We start from the raw sequence: 13,960 nt of genomic DNA, 5'->3' as shown, positions 1-13,960 counted from the left end.
CTGAAGCACATCCTCCTACCAGCAGCTCTGAGGTCCATGATAGTTAAGAAGGAAATGGAGATCAATTGGGGAAGAAGGGAGCAGGGGTTTCACATCCTGACTGAGGAAGGCTGAAGAGTTGCCGTGGCAGCTCTTCTAGACTAGCATCTGTGGAGAAGACTGCTGGGAAAGGTGTTTCCATATAAGTGGAAAGGATGATAACCCAAGAGCAGTGCTGTATGTTTTTTTCCAAGAGTGTTTGTGATTACTAAGCAAAGAGGAGCGTGTGTGTTGCCAGTGTGACTTACTGCAAAGTTTTGAGTTGATCCAGTGTATCATTGCCATGCATTTTCAACTTAAGGGTAAGAATGGATGATTTCATCACCTTCAGTTTGCTTTTAGTTTCTGAAACAGGTCTTGGCTCTTGACAGCATGTTGGCTTTTCACCACATGCCTGCTTCTTCTCCATAACTGCTTGTAACAACTCTAGCAAAAACTCTTTTAATATGTACTTCTTTACTTTAAAACTCTGGGGAGTTCTGGGAAACCCACGAGGCATGGATTTCTAGTGCAAGAGTCCTGCCAGCAGACCATGAGCTAGCAGGGATTTAATTATTCTTCCCTGTCATTTTGAGTATTACTGTTATGCAGATGTTGAGCTAACTGGCATGCAATTCCCAGCTTTTTCCAAAGAGATTTTTTTTAGATACAGATCATCAATCACTGTCCTTCAAACTGTAGCCTCAACAGAAAGGAAACACAGAGTTTTATGAGCCAAGAGAGGGACAAGAAATCAAGGTGGGAAGCATTTTTCTGACAGATTTTTTAAGGTGAAGATATAAAATATATGTAGTCTGACTAATTGGCCCAAAGTTGCCCAGGCCTTCTTGTCTTTCTCCAGACATATGATGTGCACATGGTCCCTGTCACCTGAGATAGACAACAGGCCTGCTCAGGCCCTTTCATTGCTTTTCTCCGTTTCAGGCTCACAGCCTTTGTCCTCAAGTCCTTCGCCCAGGCCCGGCCTCACATCTTCATAGATGAGAGACACATCCAGGATGCTTTGGTCTGGCTGTCCTACAAACAGAAGGAGAATGGCTGTTTCCGCAGTTCTGGGACACTCCTGAACAATGCTATGAAGGTAAAATGTCTGCCTGGTTGTTTTTTTGTGAGGCTAGAAGTTGACCATAAGTCAGATGGGTCCAGCTGAGCTTCTTGAATGTACAGGCAGATGGGAAATTCCCATGTCAGGGAATTGCACTAGGGAGCAAGATGCCATTTGATATGCATGCCACAATAAGAAGGAGAATGAAGGCTAACCTGCACTTTATAAGTGCTGTTGGTACCTCCACATCAGCTGCAAGGGGGAAGAGGCAAGCTCAAGGTCTACAATGCAGAATAAAGTATTCCCACTATAGTGGGAGAAAAGACTGAAGATAAGAAGCTAGGTGGGGTCAGCTTCTACCTTTGTGTTTCCCTGCAGGGTGGAGTGGACAACGAGATCTCGCTGACGGCCTACATCACTATCGCATTGCTGGAGATTCCACTGCCTGTAACTGTATGTGGCTGCCCCCTAACTGAGTCAGTTATGTCGTGTCAGTCTGTGATGACACAGTACTGCCCAGAATTTTCTCGATTGGAAAAAAGGACTTGGTTGTTGAGCCCTGTGATATAAGAATGATGTGCTGGCAAATTTGACATTTCTGGAACACATTGTAGCCTACATGTACCTAGACCTCATTCTCACAGACCCCTCCTCAAAATTCAGTGGAATGATATGCCGATAATAAGGCAAAAACCTCATTTCTCCCCAGCCTTCTAATCACTAGTTATCTCTCCCCAGCACTCAGTGGTGCGTAACGCTCTGTTCTGCCTGGAAATGGCAGCAAATGAGAAAGAAAACCACGTGTACACCAAGGCACTGATGGCGTACGCCTTCGCCCTGGCAGGGAAGGAGGACAAGCGGAAGGCATTACTTGGCTCACTTGAAAAGGAAGCCGTGAAAAAGGGTGAGTGCTCCTGGTGGGACATCTCTTTCTTCTAATCCACTCGCCTCACATCTTCCCTTGATAAAATGGCTTTTATTGGTGGGGCAATGGCTGCAGGAAATGGCTTCTGTGGGTGGGGAAAGGTAGAGGGAGAGGAAAGACTTGTGCAAAGCGGTTGCCTTCTTGGGAACTCCCTCTCGGTGCCCAGTCCTACTTCTCTGCTCCAAAGGAGTTCATCAGGAAGCACCAGGCACCATCCCCACCGGTGCTGAACTAAAGGGCAGCTCTGCCAGCATCTCTGCTCAGCCCGCTCCTCTTGCCACACCAGGCACTGCTTAGCAAAGGCTTAGCAATGTTCATGGCCACTCCTTCCTTCCAGTGCACGTGCTCAACATAGAACAAGGCTGACTTTGCACAGCACGTGGGCCAGTAAATCAGAGGAGAGCTGGATGTGCTGAGAGAGAAAACAAGCATACAGGCCATTTCGGAGGCCACAGCACAAGCTGTGGGTCTCCCAGGAAATCATGTTATGACTTGGAAGCATTCTGGTAAAGTCAGGCCAGACAGCAGGTTTGCCCAAGCGTTGGGGAGCAGGGCTGTGAAGGAAATACCCCTGGCACCTTCTGCCTTCTCTGCCTGCAGGTGACTCTCAAGCCCTGGTCACATTCTTTGGGTTGTTTTGCCTCACAGAGCTTGTCAGTGCCCGACACCGGCACCTCTGCTGAACCAGGCAAGGAATGCCAGCCTGGTGCTCTGCTGGTGCTTGAGCCCATCAATGTCTGTGTGAATCTGGAGTCTAGGACAAAGTGGTGTCCAGGCCTGAGGACTGAGCCTCAGCAGCCTCAGACTAGTTGTAAACCTGCAGCAAGTCCACACCTAACCCTTCCCACTTCATCCTGCGTGACAGATACATCCTGGAGGCTCTGTCCTCCCAACTGGACCGGCAGCAGATCAAGAACTCCCTTGCAATAACTACTAATATTTGCTTCTTGTCTTGTCTCCGTGCTCCCTGCCTCCTGTGAAGATGGGTCTGTTCACTGGCAGCGGCCTGGGAAAGAGCCAGAGGTTGATCTCCCGTACTATCACTACCGAGCTCCCTCTGCTGAAGTGGAGATGACAGCCTACGTGCTCCTTGCTCACCTCACCACGCAGCCAGCACCCTCCCAGGAGGAGCTGTCGTTCGCATCTCTTATTGCAAAGTGGATCAGCAGCCAGCAGAATCCCAACGGAGGCTTCTCCTCCACCCAGGTGAGCTACTTCCCATCCTGCTCGCTCACACATCGATGGCACAGATGGGAGGTGTCAGGGACCCAGGTGGGAGCACACTGAGGTTTGCCAGGGCAAGCACTAGCCCCACAGTATATCCCTGGTTGCCAAGTTCCCCAGAGGCTAGAGGCAAGTATGTCAGGTACCGCCTCTGGGAATGACTGGTACTTTGACTAATGACCTATCTTCCTCGACACAGTGGGGCAGAACAGTAGGGACACAAGGGATACGTGTGTCTGTGCTTTGGAGAGGGCTCCCACTGCAATTGGCTTGTGCATGTGAAGATGCTGCTTCACCCTGTGGCGAGCGAGTGAAGGCTGCACAGAGCTCCACACCAGGGAGCTCAGGGAACATGCAACTGCTGTGCAGAGGACGTGGGAAGGGAATGGAAACGTGCAAAAGCTGCTCTTTCCTTCTGTCCTTTCTGCTTAACCCCAGAGAAAGTGAAGAATGGAGGGGAGGGTGCCTGCCGACAGCAAAGGACAGGCTGTGGGAGGACAGGCCGTGGAAGGCTCACTGCATCCCCCTGGGTGCTGGGACCCGTCTCTTTCAGGACACAGTGGTGGCTCTCCAGGCCCTGTCCCTGTACGGAGCTGCCACCTACGCCAAGAGCGGAGCAGCTTCCACAGTGACCCTGCGATCTGGAGGGGACTTCCAGCAAGACTTCCAAGTGGATCCCACAAACCGGCTGCTGCTCCAGCGTGTGGCCCTGCCCCAGGTGCCAGGGGAGTACAGCACGGAGGTGTCTGGAGAAGGATGCGTCTACCTGCAGGTGAGGGGCTGGGGGCAGGTGGCACCCTGGGAGGGGAGCCCCTTGCCAGGCAGAAGCCAGGAAGGGGGCCACAGGGACAAGAGAGAGGGAAGAAGTGGGATGGAAGGCTCTGGGAGAGGAAAGAGGAAAAGAAGGGTAGAGGTGTGTGGAAGAGAGAGAGTGGCTGGGGAGGAGGGAAGGATCCACAATGTGGAGGAGCTGTGGGGATGGAGAAGTGGGGAGGCTGGATCAGGAGAGGGTCTTCTCTCTCCCGTGTTGAGCACGCACACACACATGCTCACACAGAGCTGCTGGCTCTCCCTTAGACAAGCCTGAGGTACAACGTGCAGCCCACGCAGGAGGATGCACCCTTCATGCTTCGTGTGTACACAATCCCAGAGACGTGTGCCGACTCCAAGGCTCACAAGGTCTTTGACATCGGCGTAAATGTCAGGTGAGTCTGCGTGTGGGTCTGAGCTTTCCTGAGAAGCCACGGGAGCTGCAGGGTGAGGGTTGTCCGGGGTGAGTCAGTCTGGAAGCCCTGGAGGAGCGGTGCATCTCCTGGAAAAGTGGGCAGGAAGCAGCTGCGCTGGGAGGAGAGGCTGTGGGGGAAAGACATGTCCTGCAGTGGTGGAGCTCCGTGCGTGGCCCTGGGCTGGGCTGCACAGTGAGAGGCTGCACAGCTCACCAGGAGACCCTGGCATAGCTGGAGAAGAAGGTGCTGGACTGCCAGGACTTGGCGGGGTGCCAGGTGTTATGGAAAAGGTGGAGGTGCCCCCAGCTTGCACTTGAGGTGCGCTGAATCTTTGTTGCTTGGTTCCTTAGTTACACTGGGGAGCGCAATGGCTCCAACATGGTGATTGTTGATGTGAAGATGCTGTCAGGATTCATCCCTGTGAAGTCCTCCGTGAGGAAGGTAGGAACCTATTTGTCAAACAAGCAACATCCACCTTTTTATCTTCATGAACACTTCCAAGTGTCTGTAGCAATCTAGAGGGCTTCAGGGTTGAATCATCAGCTTGACCTTGCCATTGTCATCAGCACATTTTCCCTGTACAGGATTATCTTTTCATACGTGGCTTAAGGCCAGCCCAAGGGGAGACAATGTGGTGTATCTAGGAAAAATAGACTAATTTTTTCTTTGGAGTGGTGATGGGCACCTTCCACTGTGTCCTGATAGCTCCCTAAAAGCACTGGGTGCAGAGGACATTCTAAAGTAGTGCTGTTTCCTTTTTCCCTCTGCTGATCTGAGAATACCTTATAGCAATGTAACTGTTTAGATCTTGGGTCACTGAGACGCTGAGCAGGTTCATGGTCTGGAAAATAAAGGTGATCATAAGATGCTGCAGAACTGGCAAGCCAGAAGGAATGTCTTTTCATTGAATTGTTCCATTACTGCGCTTGAAGCGGTGCCCAGTCCCTGCTGGAGCCTGGCTGTACGTCCCCAGCCAGGCTGACGAAGGGAAGGCCTAGGGACCATGATACCCAAGGAGGTAGTTCCATGCTGCTAACAGTTCCCTGAGTGTTTCATCCACAGTCCATCCCATCCATAGGGCTGTCCAAGGGGCACAGGGAGCCCAGCTTCAATGCAGTAACCCCTTGCTCTTCTTCCTTCAGCTGGAAGGCCGCCGTGTTATTGAGCGCACAGAGTTCAGTACCAACCATGTCCTGGTGTATCTCGAAAAGGTGGGTATCCGTCTGGGGCGAGGATAGGTCAGAAATGCAGTCATTGGGCCATTTGGCCACACAGGGCAAAAAATCTGGGACTCAAAATCACCACGGCTCTGACAAGAATAGGACTGAATCTTTCAGCTTTGCTGGTACCTCCCTCCCGGCCCCCCGCAGGCTCTCCCTGCGCCCCGCGCACGGATCGGGCCCGCACCTCCCCACCAGCCAGAGCCTCCCGCAGTGTGGGGACAGACCCCGGGGTTCCCCCCGCCCCTCGGCCCGGCCCGCAGCCCCCGCACCCCCCGGGGCCCGGGAGCGGGTGCCAGGGCCGAGCCAGGCAGCCCGGGGGCAGCGCGGGGCCGCCCCTGAGCCTCCCCCGCTTCCCTTCCGCAGCTGGGCAGCGAGACCCTGGGCTTCTCCTTCACGGTGGAGCGGGACGTGCCCGTGCGCGGCCTGAAGCCGGCTCAGGTGAAGGTCTACGACTACTACGAGACCGGTGAGCGCGGGGCCGGGGGTGCCCGCGGGAGCGAGCGAGGGCGGGCGGGGGGACGCGCGGAGGGGCGGGGGCTGGGGGGACCCGCAGCTGCCCCCGGCCGCGGCCATTGCCCGGCCCCGCGCTGCGCGAGCTCTCGGGGCGCAGAGGGGCGCGGGGGGCTGGAGGCCGCCGCCGTGCCGCCCTCCTGCCCCTGCCGCTGCCCGGGCAGGCTCCGGACAACGTGGCGGGGGCGGGCGGCGGGGCAGGGCTGGGGGGTGGCGACCGGGGGGGGTCCCTGCGTGGCTGCGCCTCCCAGCGGGAGCTGCCGTGCAGCCGCCCTGCCCCGAGGGAGAGCGCGGAGGAGGCCGCCCTCAGCCCTCCGGCCCCGGCCGCCGGCCTGCCCGGGGAGCGCAGCCCCGCCGCGGGGCAGAGCCACGGCCGCGGGGGTCCCGCCTGCACGTCCGGCCCCAGAGCGCGGCCGTGCCCGCGCCTCCCGCAGCCCCGCCGCTCCCTGGGCCTCCGCGGGCCCGGCTGCTGCGCCGCGGGGGCAGCGACAGAGCCGTCCCCGGGCCCCCCGGCGTGGCGGGAGAAGGGGCCGCAGCAGCCCTGGGGCACACGGGGGTGGCGGCTGCTGGGGCTGCCTGTGCCGGGTGGCTCTGCCTCGCTGCCGCGGCCCCTGACAGAGCCGGGGCCGGGGGTCCCTCCCGCCCGACGGGGATCCCCGGAGGGGACCCGCGGGGGGTGGCAGCGCCATGCGGCGGGGCTTGGCAGAAGCGGCTCTCTGGCCCCCGCCCCTCTGCCAGCGGCGCTGACAGCCCGCTCCCTCCCTCCCTCCCCTTCTCTTTTCCAGATGAGTTTGCCACACAGGAGTACAGCGCTCCCTGCACCACAGGTAGGACGCACAGGAACAGCTGAGATGTTCCAGCACGGGCTTTTGCAGGTTGTCTCGAATGAGGCTTTGCAGCCCTCGGCTTTCCTCAGCCGGTGTGTACTGTCAGCACTGGCCTTCGCTGTGCCGACTGCAGTCTCTAGGCATGCCTCGGTACGGAGAGGAAAGGCAATGCTGCCACCCGATGTCCCCTGTAAGATTGGCTACAGCTTTCATTTTGGTTCACTGAGAGTAGCAATCCCAGCGTTACTGCCTTGATTTGCACAGAGGCACTTCGTGCGTGTGTCGCTCTGTACAACAAATAAGATTGAAATCTCCCTTGGGACTGAAAACCACACTCTTGCGTCTCTGCCCTTTTCAGGGCCACATTTGCCATGCTGCAGACACAGACGGGTACTGAGGAATTGTCTCCCAAACATCTTGGTGAAATTTTGACATTTTTCACGTGTCTTTGTTGGGAACCTTTCAGACTCTGCCCTGGGTTATTATTTGCCTTCCTTTGGGAAATCCAGGTGCTGAGAGAGAATGTGTTAGGATAGCTCATGTATGTCCAAGATAAATCTGCTTCCCCTCTCTGTAGCATGGATATGTTGAACGTGTCCAGCTATTCCCATTCTGTTATCTGCCTGCAACTGGACATTTTTAGGTGAAGCAGTTTCCCAGATTTTAACAGAGCTTGAACTCACATGAGTTCATGAGAAGATGTCCAGGGCTCTGGACACTGCTTCACTGGGATACCTGTCTCACTCTGTTCTTTTCCCACCCCAGCCGAGGCTGAACAGGGAAACGCCTGAAGAGCACACCTTGTCTGAGCCTGGCTGGATCAGCTTGCGTGTCTCCGCCCCTAGAAGATCTTATTGAGGAGGGGCTACTGAAATGCTAGAGGAGGACGCATCAACACCAAAAAGGAAGTAACACTATAAATAAATTAAGTCTTGATTCTCATCAGATGCCTCCGGCCTTATTTTTTGTTACTGTGTCTTGTCTCTTCTCCCAGCCATAGCTCAGACTGTGTAATGGCCTGAGATTTAAATCCAGAGCCATTGGCAAGGTGGTGTTTGGCAACTCCTCAGGAACACCAGAAGGCAGACAGCTTTTGGCAGTGGGAAGGTTCATTTCCATACTTGCCAGTTCTCCAGGAGGAGAGGAAATCCTACCTCAGCCATTATGCACTGGAAACTTGGCTTCCTGCCTCTAAAAGCAGGTGTTTTCTGCAAGATAATCCTCGGACATAAACCTCTGATCACATATCACCTTTGATCCTGCTGTGAAATCACTGCTGTGAGGTGGAAGGATGGTGTGAACCTGTCCAATCTGATCTTTCACAGCAGCCCAGATAGAAGTGAAGAGCTGTGGACTTTCCCATTCTAGCAGTGAAGACATGGTCTGCTTGTTCCTAAACACTTGAAGTGAAAGCAGAGGCAGATCAGGAACTTAACAATGTCATTAGAATTTCAACCAAGAACCACCTTATGAGCTAAACCCCTTGTGTTTTTCATGAGAACTTTATCCTCTTCCCCTCAGTGGAGGCCTGTAGGTCTCCTGGGTTTTTTGAGTAATTTTAATACAGGGTTTTTTTTGCCCTCACAACTAGACTTACAGTGCTTCAGAATTCGGAGGGGAGGCCCTGCGTTCCCATGTCGTAGTTTGGGTTAAACTTTTTGCATGTCAGTTTTCCAAATGATCTTGTTCTCTCTAATCTAGATCTCTCCCAGGGATGCAGAGGCAATCAGCTCTAGTTCAGTGGGTCGTATGGCACCCTGTGTATTTTATTTACATGGTTCTGTGTGCAGAGATGCCTTTGACCCTGTAAGCTTAAGCAAACACACCTGTAGGCATCCCTCACAGAGCTTCTTGCACGTACACAGACCCAGGGTGTCAAAAATGTAAGTCACCAATGCAGCAAAGAACTCGTTTCAGTGACACTGAAGCTCTTTGCGTTGTCATCGTCCACATGGGTGTTTCAAGACCCTCTTTCCCCTTCATGAGCTGGAATTCCTCACACAGTGAGGAAAGTAATTTGCTCTGGCCCCTTTGATAGCTGTGCCCTGCTATGGGGTCATGAGAGACTGACTGAACCGGAGACACAGTCCCAGCTGAGACTGTTACTTAGGGGCAAGCAGGTTCCGAAGTGCCAGGTCTGCAAACTCGTGCATACACCCACAGGGCTGCAAACAGACTCTCCTTTACAGCAGGCTGTAGATGGAGGGCAACAGCTTCTTCATTTTCATTTACCTTCTGGTGAGTACTCTACATGGCTATGGTGTTGGATCTTTCCTGCTCAAATGAAAAAAAGTTATCATCATGATAATTTACTTTAAAAGTGTGTAAAATCACTGGAGTGTGTTCCATTCACAAAATCTGGATAATGGCTTTCTACCATGGAAAGAGTTAACACAAAGTTTTGCTGCCACCTGGTTTTAAATTAGGCAACACCTAACTATTGCCCATGGGCAGCCCCATATCTGTAAAGCAGTTTAACATCAATCTGCTTGACTAGGCTGTAAATTGTCAAAGGCTCGTACTTGCAGGTCCTCCACAGCATACCGTGTAGGAAACTTTAGCAAGGCTACCTTAAGGAAGTACAGGAATGTCTGAACATTGAATTTCTATCCCCATGGAGCATGCATGGCATGCCTCTGAGGCAAATCACAATGGTCTAAAATCAAAACAGTTTAATTCAGCAACCAAAAACTATGTTACTTTGAGAACTTTGAAAAGTAATTGACTCGTGGTAGGAAATTAGATGGTTTTACTATTTCTAAATCAAAACAAAATGCAATTAGTATTCATGTTTGATTAGAAATTTTGCTCAGCGATCACTGAAGCCAGTTCATTCTATAGACTTCTCTGAATATGAGGTGTCAAAAAGGTCTTGAGTGAGTATTCACCAAACACCACAGGAGACAAAGTGATGTAATATTAATATCTAGCAAAATAGATGAAGAACTTTATTTGTTCTCGGTAACACTGTTTGGTTAGGCACACTAAAAAAAATTGGATGGAACCACTAGCTGTGTATACTTTGGATACACAATAAGCCGTGAAACCTAACAGTAAGCATTTCATGAGAATAAACAGTCACATAAGATCTTTCTGCCATTCAAAAGTTAAAACCAGAAATTAATGGGACAAAACCAAGAGAAGGGGAGCATACCTGGAGATATCTAAGAGGACAGTTTCACCAAAGCAAGTCTATGATTTAAATAAGTGTGCCATTTAAATTAGACCTCGGTAGGTCAGTTACTGGCAAATGCCATTAGCTTCTCCTTGGGAATCTCCCAGAAGCAGCAGGCACAAGATATGGAAGTTTCCACAAGAAGGCCCAAGCTTGAACTGGAGAACAGGCCATTATAAGTTAGCAGCTGAAGGCACAAGGCTTGCACACATCCCTCCCGCACCCCTGTGCACACTCTGATCTTAGAAGGCAGCAGACTGTGGATCTCCTCCCACTCTTACACAGACAAGAAACAATCCTGGAAGGGGTGTCTGTGGGGCACAGCACAGAGGTTGAATTTCATGCAACGTTAGCTGATCATCTAGGCTGCCTACTGGTGGGAGACATGGACAGACACCTGCACAGACCAATGCAATCAAGGTTGTGGTTTCTAAGCCAGGGGAGAGAAATGATTCTCAAGAGGTACCTGCCCTTCTCCATTGATTAGACAGGATCTTGGATGACAAGTTCAGAGTACGTAATGCTGAGAGGGCTACATTAGAAAGGCTGACCTCAACTTAAATCATTCCGTCCTCTTTTTTTTTTTTTTTTTCTTACTTGCCAGCCTTTTTGCCCTGCACACAGCATGGCTGGATGGGATGCTCTTCAACCTAAGAAGCCGGGGGTATTAAAGCTGTGACTGGAGGCTGAGCAGGAAAAAAAACAACTGGGAATAAACTGTTCAAAAATCATTGGTGACTACAGTTAATTTATTTATAAAGTTCACTTCCCGTTCCTTGCAGGCACTATTCATCTGTTACTCCGTAGATGGTGGTGGTGGTAGTGAGGCAGGTGGGTTCCAGCAGCTGGGAGTGTTCTTCATGCATTGCCCTGGTCTACTTCCTCTGCAAGGATGGAAGAAGATGGGTAGGTACAGGAGTTAGAGAGATATGCTAGATCCCTCTCTCAGGCTGAGACAGAGCGAGCAAGATGTGGGTTTGGGAAGCCAGGCTGTGTGTGAAGCAGAGCTCAGGAGAGTGAATTGCTGTTTGACCGGAGTTGAGGGCCATCCATAGCACTCAACACTCAAGTCACCTTCAAAGCTGTGTGAGGTTGGGAGAGGGCTGAGACTCTTTCTGATCCACTGGGAGAGATCAGCAGGGTGGGATTTGTCACAGCTGGGATGGACACGGGAGCACAGTGCAAACAGGCAGCAAGGATGTTCACCGCAGCAATGAGACATGCTCTTAAAGTGTATTTATTTCCCTGCAGAGAGTGGAAGGAATCTGCTGCAACCAGTACCATTCAGGTCAGGGAAGAAAGCTTTCTGCTTTGTAACTGAGATCTGCCTTTTAGTCAGTGCAGACCACCTTTGGACACCTAGACCAGTGGATGGACCTCTTAACTAGCAACTTCCCATCTTCCTTTCCAAGGAAGATAAAATCTCTGCCTTTTAATGGACATGGGGAAAAGTAGCCTAAAATCTAAAGCCTACCCACTAGTCTAAGACTGGATAACCAGACCACACTAATATACCCTTTGGAAATGCTTTACTGTCCACTCAGTGTCTGTCTTAGGACTTATGCACTTTCTTTCCATTAAGGGAGGCTGTAGGCCCAGAATCAGCAGAACACAGCTGTACCTATAGACACAGCTCAGGTTAGCAAGCAGTATGAAGTAAAAGCTTGGGAGTTCAGGCTTTCTTACAAAACACCAGATAAGAACACAAAAGGAGATAAATTTCACCATTTACCACCAGCAAGAGACAAAGCTTTTGCCTTTCCCAAGTCCAAATCACTTTTTCTCTGCTCACAGTCAGGCCCTGTGAAAAACCACTTCCCAGGGTCTCAGTGCTTTCCAGAAACCTCCATATTCCAAGGGAATGGGAAGCTAGACCTGCCAGTCTTCATACTGGAAGATTCCATATAGGACAGGAGAAGTATACCTGGTCTGGGCCTTCCACTGAAACTCCTGTATTACCTCCCAAACACTTACCTCTTCAGTATCAAGGGTTGGGAGGGATTCCTCTGTAATGAGGCCTCCCTACTGCAGGTATGGCTCCAGGCTCAGAGTAGGAAGCGAGAGGCTAAGAGCAGCACTGCATTACAGCTTTAGTGAAAAGGAACAGCAGGCTTGGGCAGGAGGTGCTGGAACATGGCATGAAATCACGGTAGGTCAGACCATGACATGCTGCTTTATGGGTTAGATTTTGGTGGTCCCCGATTTGCTCCATTGCTCCAGACACAGCGCTTTTGGGGAGGAGAGTGCCGGGTGGTTTGAAAGAGCCACGTCCCCTCAGCGTGATCCCACAGCTACACTAGCTGTGGCTCTCAGGAAGGATACCCCAAATCTGAGACAACGAGAATGATACAAGAAATTTGAACTCAAAGAAAAAGTCCAAGGGGCAGTAACAGAGCAATAGGGACACAACTTTCATTCAAACCAGGAGAACCTGACTATGCAAACCACTTTGAGAATTCAGGGGCGGTGGATTTTGAATGAGACAACAACATTGTGCCTCCCGTGCTCTCAATTTTGTATACAAAATCTGTGCCTGTGTGTTGGGCCAATCTCATTCAGATTACCCATCGAGCAGAAAGAGAGAAGCACAGTCTGGAACACCAAAAATACAGTGAAGGAGATGTACAGACTGTGAAGAGGGGAAGGGGTGTCAGTAGCCTACCTGTGGTGCAGGGAGCGCTGTACTCCTGTGTGGCAAACTCATCTGGAAAAGAGAAGGGGAGGGAGGGAGGGAGCGGGCTGTCAGCGCCGCTGGCAGAGGGGCGGGGGCCAGAGAGCCGCTTCTGCCAAGCCCCGCCGCATGGCGCTGCCACCCCCCGCGGGTCCCCTCCGGGGATCCCCGTCGGGCGGGAGGGACCCCCGGCCCCGGCTCTGTCAGGGGCCGCGGCAGCGAGGCAGAGCCACCCGGCACAGGCAGCCCCAGCAGCCGCCACCCCCGTGTGCCCCAGGGCTGCTGCGGCCCCTTCTCCCGCCACGCCGGGGGGCCCGGGGACGGCTCTGTCGCTGCCCCCGCGGCGCAGCAGCCGGGCCCGCGGAGGCCCAGGGAGCGGCGGGGCTGCGGGAGGCGCGGGCACGGCCGCGCTCTGGGGCCGGACGTGCAGGCGGGACCCCCGCGGCCGTGGCTCTGCCCCGCGGCGGGGCTGCGCTCCCCGGGCAGGCCGGCGGCCGGGGCCGGAGGGCTGAGGGCGGCCTCCTCCGCGCTCTCCCTCGGGGCAGGGCGGCTGCACGGCAGCTCCCGCTGGGAGGCGCAGCCACGCAGGGACCCCCCCCGGTCGCCACCCCCCAGCCCTGCCCCGCCGCCCGCCCCCGCCACGTTGTCCGGAGCCTGCCCGGGCAGCGGCAGGGGCAGGAGGGCGGCACGGCGGCGGCCTCCAGCCCCCCGCGCCCCTCTGCGCCCCGAGAGCTCGCGCAGCGCGGGGCCGGGCAATGGCCGCGGCCGGGGGCAGCTGCGGGTCCCCCCAGCCCCCGCCCCTCCGCGCGTCCCCCCGCCCGCCCTCGCTCCCTCCCGCGGGCACCCCCGGCCCCGCGCTCACCGGTCTCGTAGTAGTCGTAGACCTTCACCTGAGCCGGCTTCAGGCCGCGCACGGGCACGTCCCGCTCCACCGTGAAGGAGAAGCCCAGGGTCTCGCTGCCCAGCTGCGGAAGGGAAGCGGGGGAGGCTCAGGGGCGGCTCCGCGCTGCCCCCGGGCTGCCTGGCTCGGCCCTGGCACCCGCTCCCGGGCCCCGGGGGGTGTGGGGGCTGCGGGCCGGGCCGAGGGGCGGGGGG

At 54.0% G+C, this 13,960-nt stretch overlaps 2 protein-coding genes across 4 annotated transcripts in view; one reads left to right on the top strand and one right to left on the bottom strand.

Annotated features, from left to right (window-relative positions):
- LOC141923975 (alpha-2-macroglobulin-like) overlaps positions 1–7,961 on the top strand; it is a 32,044-nt gene extending 24,083 nt beyond the window's left edge. Inside the window, 11 exon segments of the mRNA XM_074825756.1 lie at positions 964–1,120; positions 1,463–1,537; positions 1,823–1,988; positions 2,992–3,215; positions 3,787–4,005; positions 4,311–4,438; positions 4,810–4,900; positions 5,602–5,670; positions 6,046–6,148; positions 6,978–7,019; positions 7,785–7,961. Coding sequence (XP_074681857.1) covers positions 964–1,120; positions 1,463–1,537; positions 1,823–1,988; positions 2,992–3,215; positions 3,787–4,005; positions 4,311–4,438; positions 4,810–4,900; positions 5,602–5,670; positions 6,046–6,148; positions 6,978–7,019; positions 7,785–7,810 — 1,300 coding nt within the window. The 3' untranslated portion in view covers positions 7,811–7,961.
- Positions 7,962–9,928: 1,967 nt separating this feature from the next.
- The window catches only part of LOC141923969 (alpha-2-macroglobulin-like), a 40,544-nt gene continuing 36,512 nt past the window's right edge, over positions 9,929–13,960 (bottom strand). For all 3 annotated transcript variants that reach the window (XM_074825741.1, XM_074825743.1, XM_074825744.1), the window contains exons 34-36: positions 13,728–13,830; positions 12,857–12,898; positions 9,929–11,078 (exon numbers count right to left, since the gene is read on the bottom strand). In XM_074825741.1, coding sequence (XP_074681842.1) covers positions 11,053–11,078; positions 12,857–12,898; positions 13,728–13,830 — 171 coding nt within the window. In that variant the 3' untranslated portion in view covers positions 9,929–11,052. The remainder of the gene's footprint in view (positions 11,079–12,856; positions 12,899–13,727; positions 13,831–13,960) is intronic.

Source organism: Strix aluco, chromosome 5 (assembly GCF_031877795.1).
Source record: "Strix aluco isolate bStrAlu1 chromosome 5, bStrAlu1.hap1, whole genome shotgun sequence".
Lineage (NCBI taxonomy): Eukaryota > Metazoa > Chordata > Aves > Strigiformes > Strigidae > Strix > Strix aluco.
The sequence above is the reverse complement of the archived record's forward strand: the minus strand, read 5'-3'. Positions and strand labels throughout refer to the sequence as shown.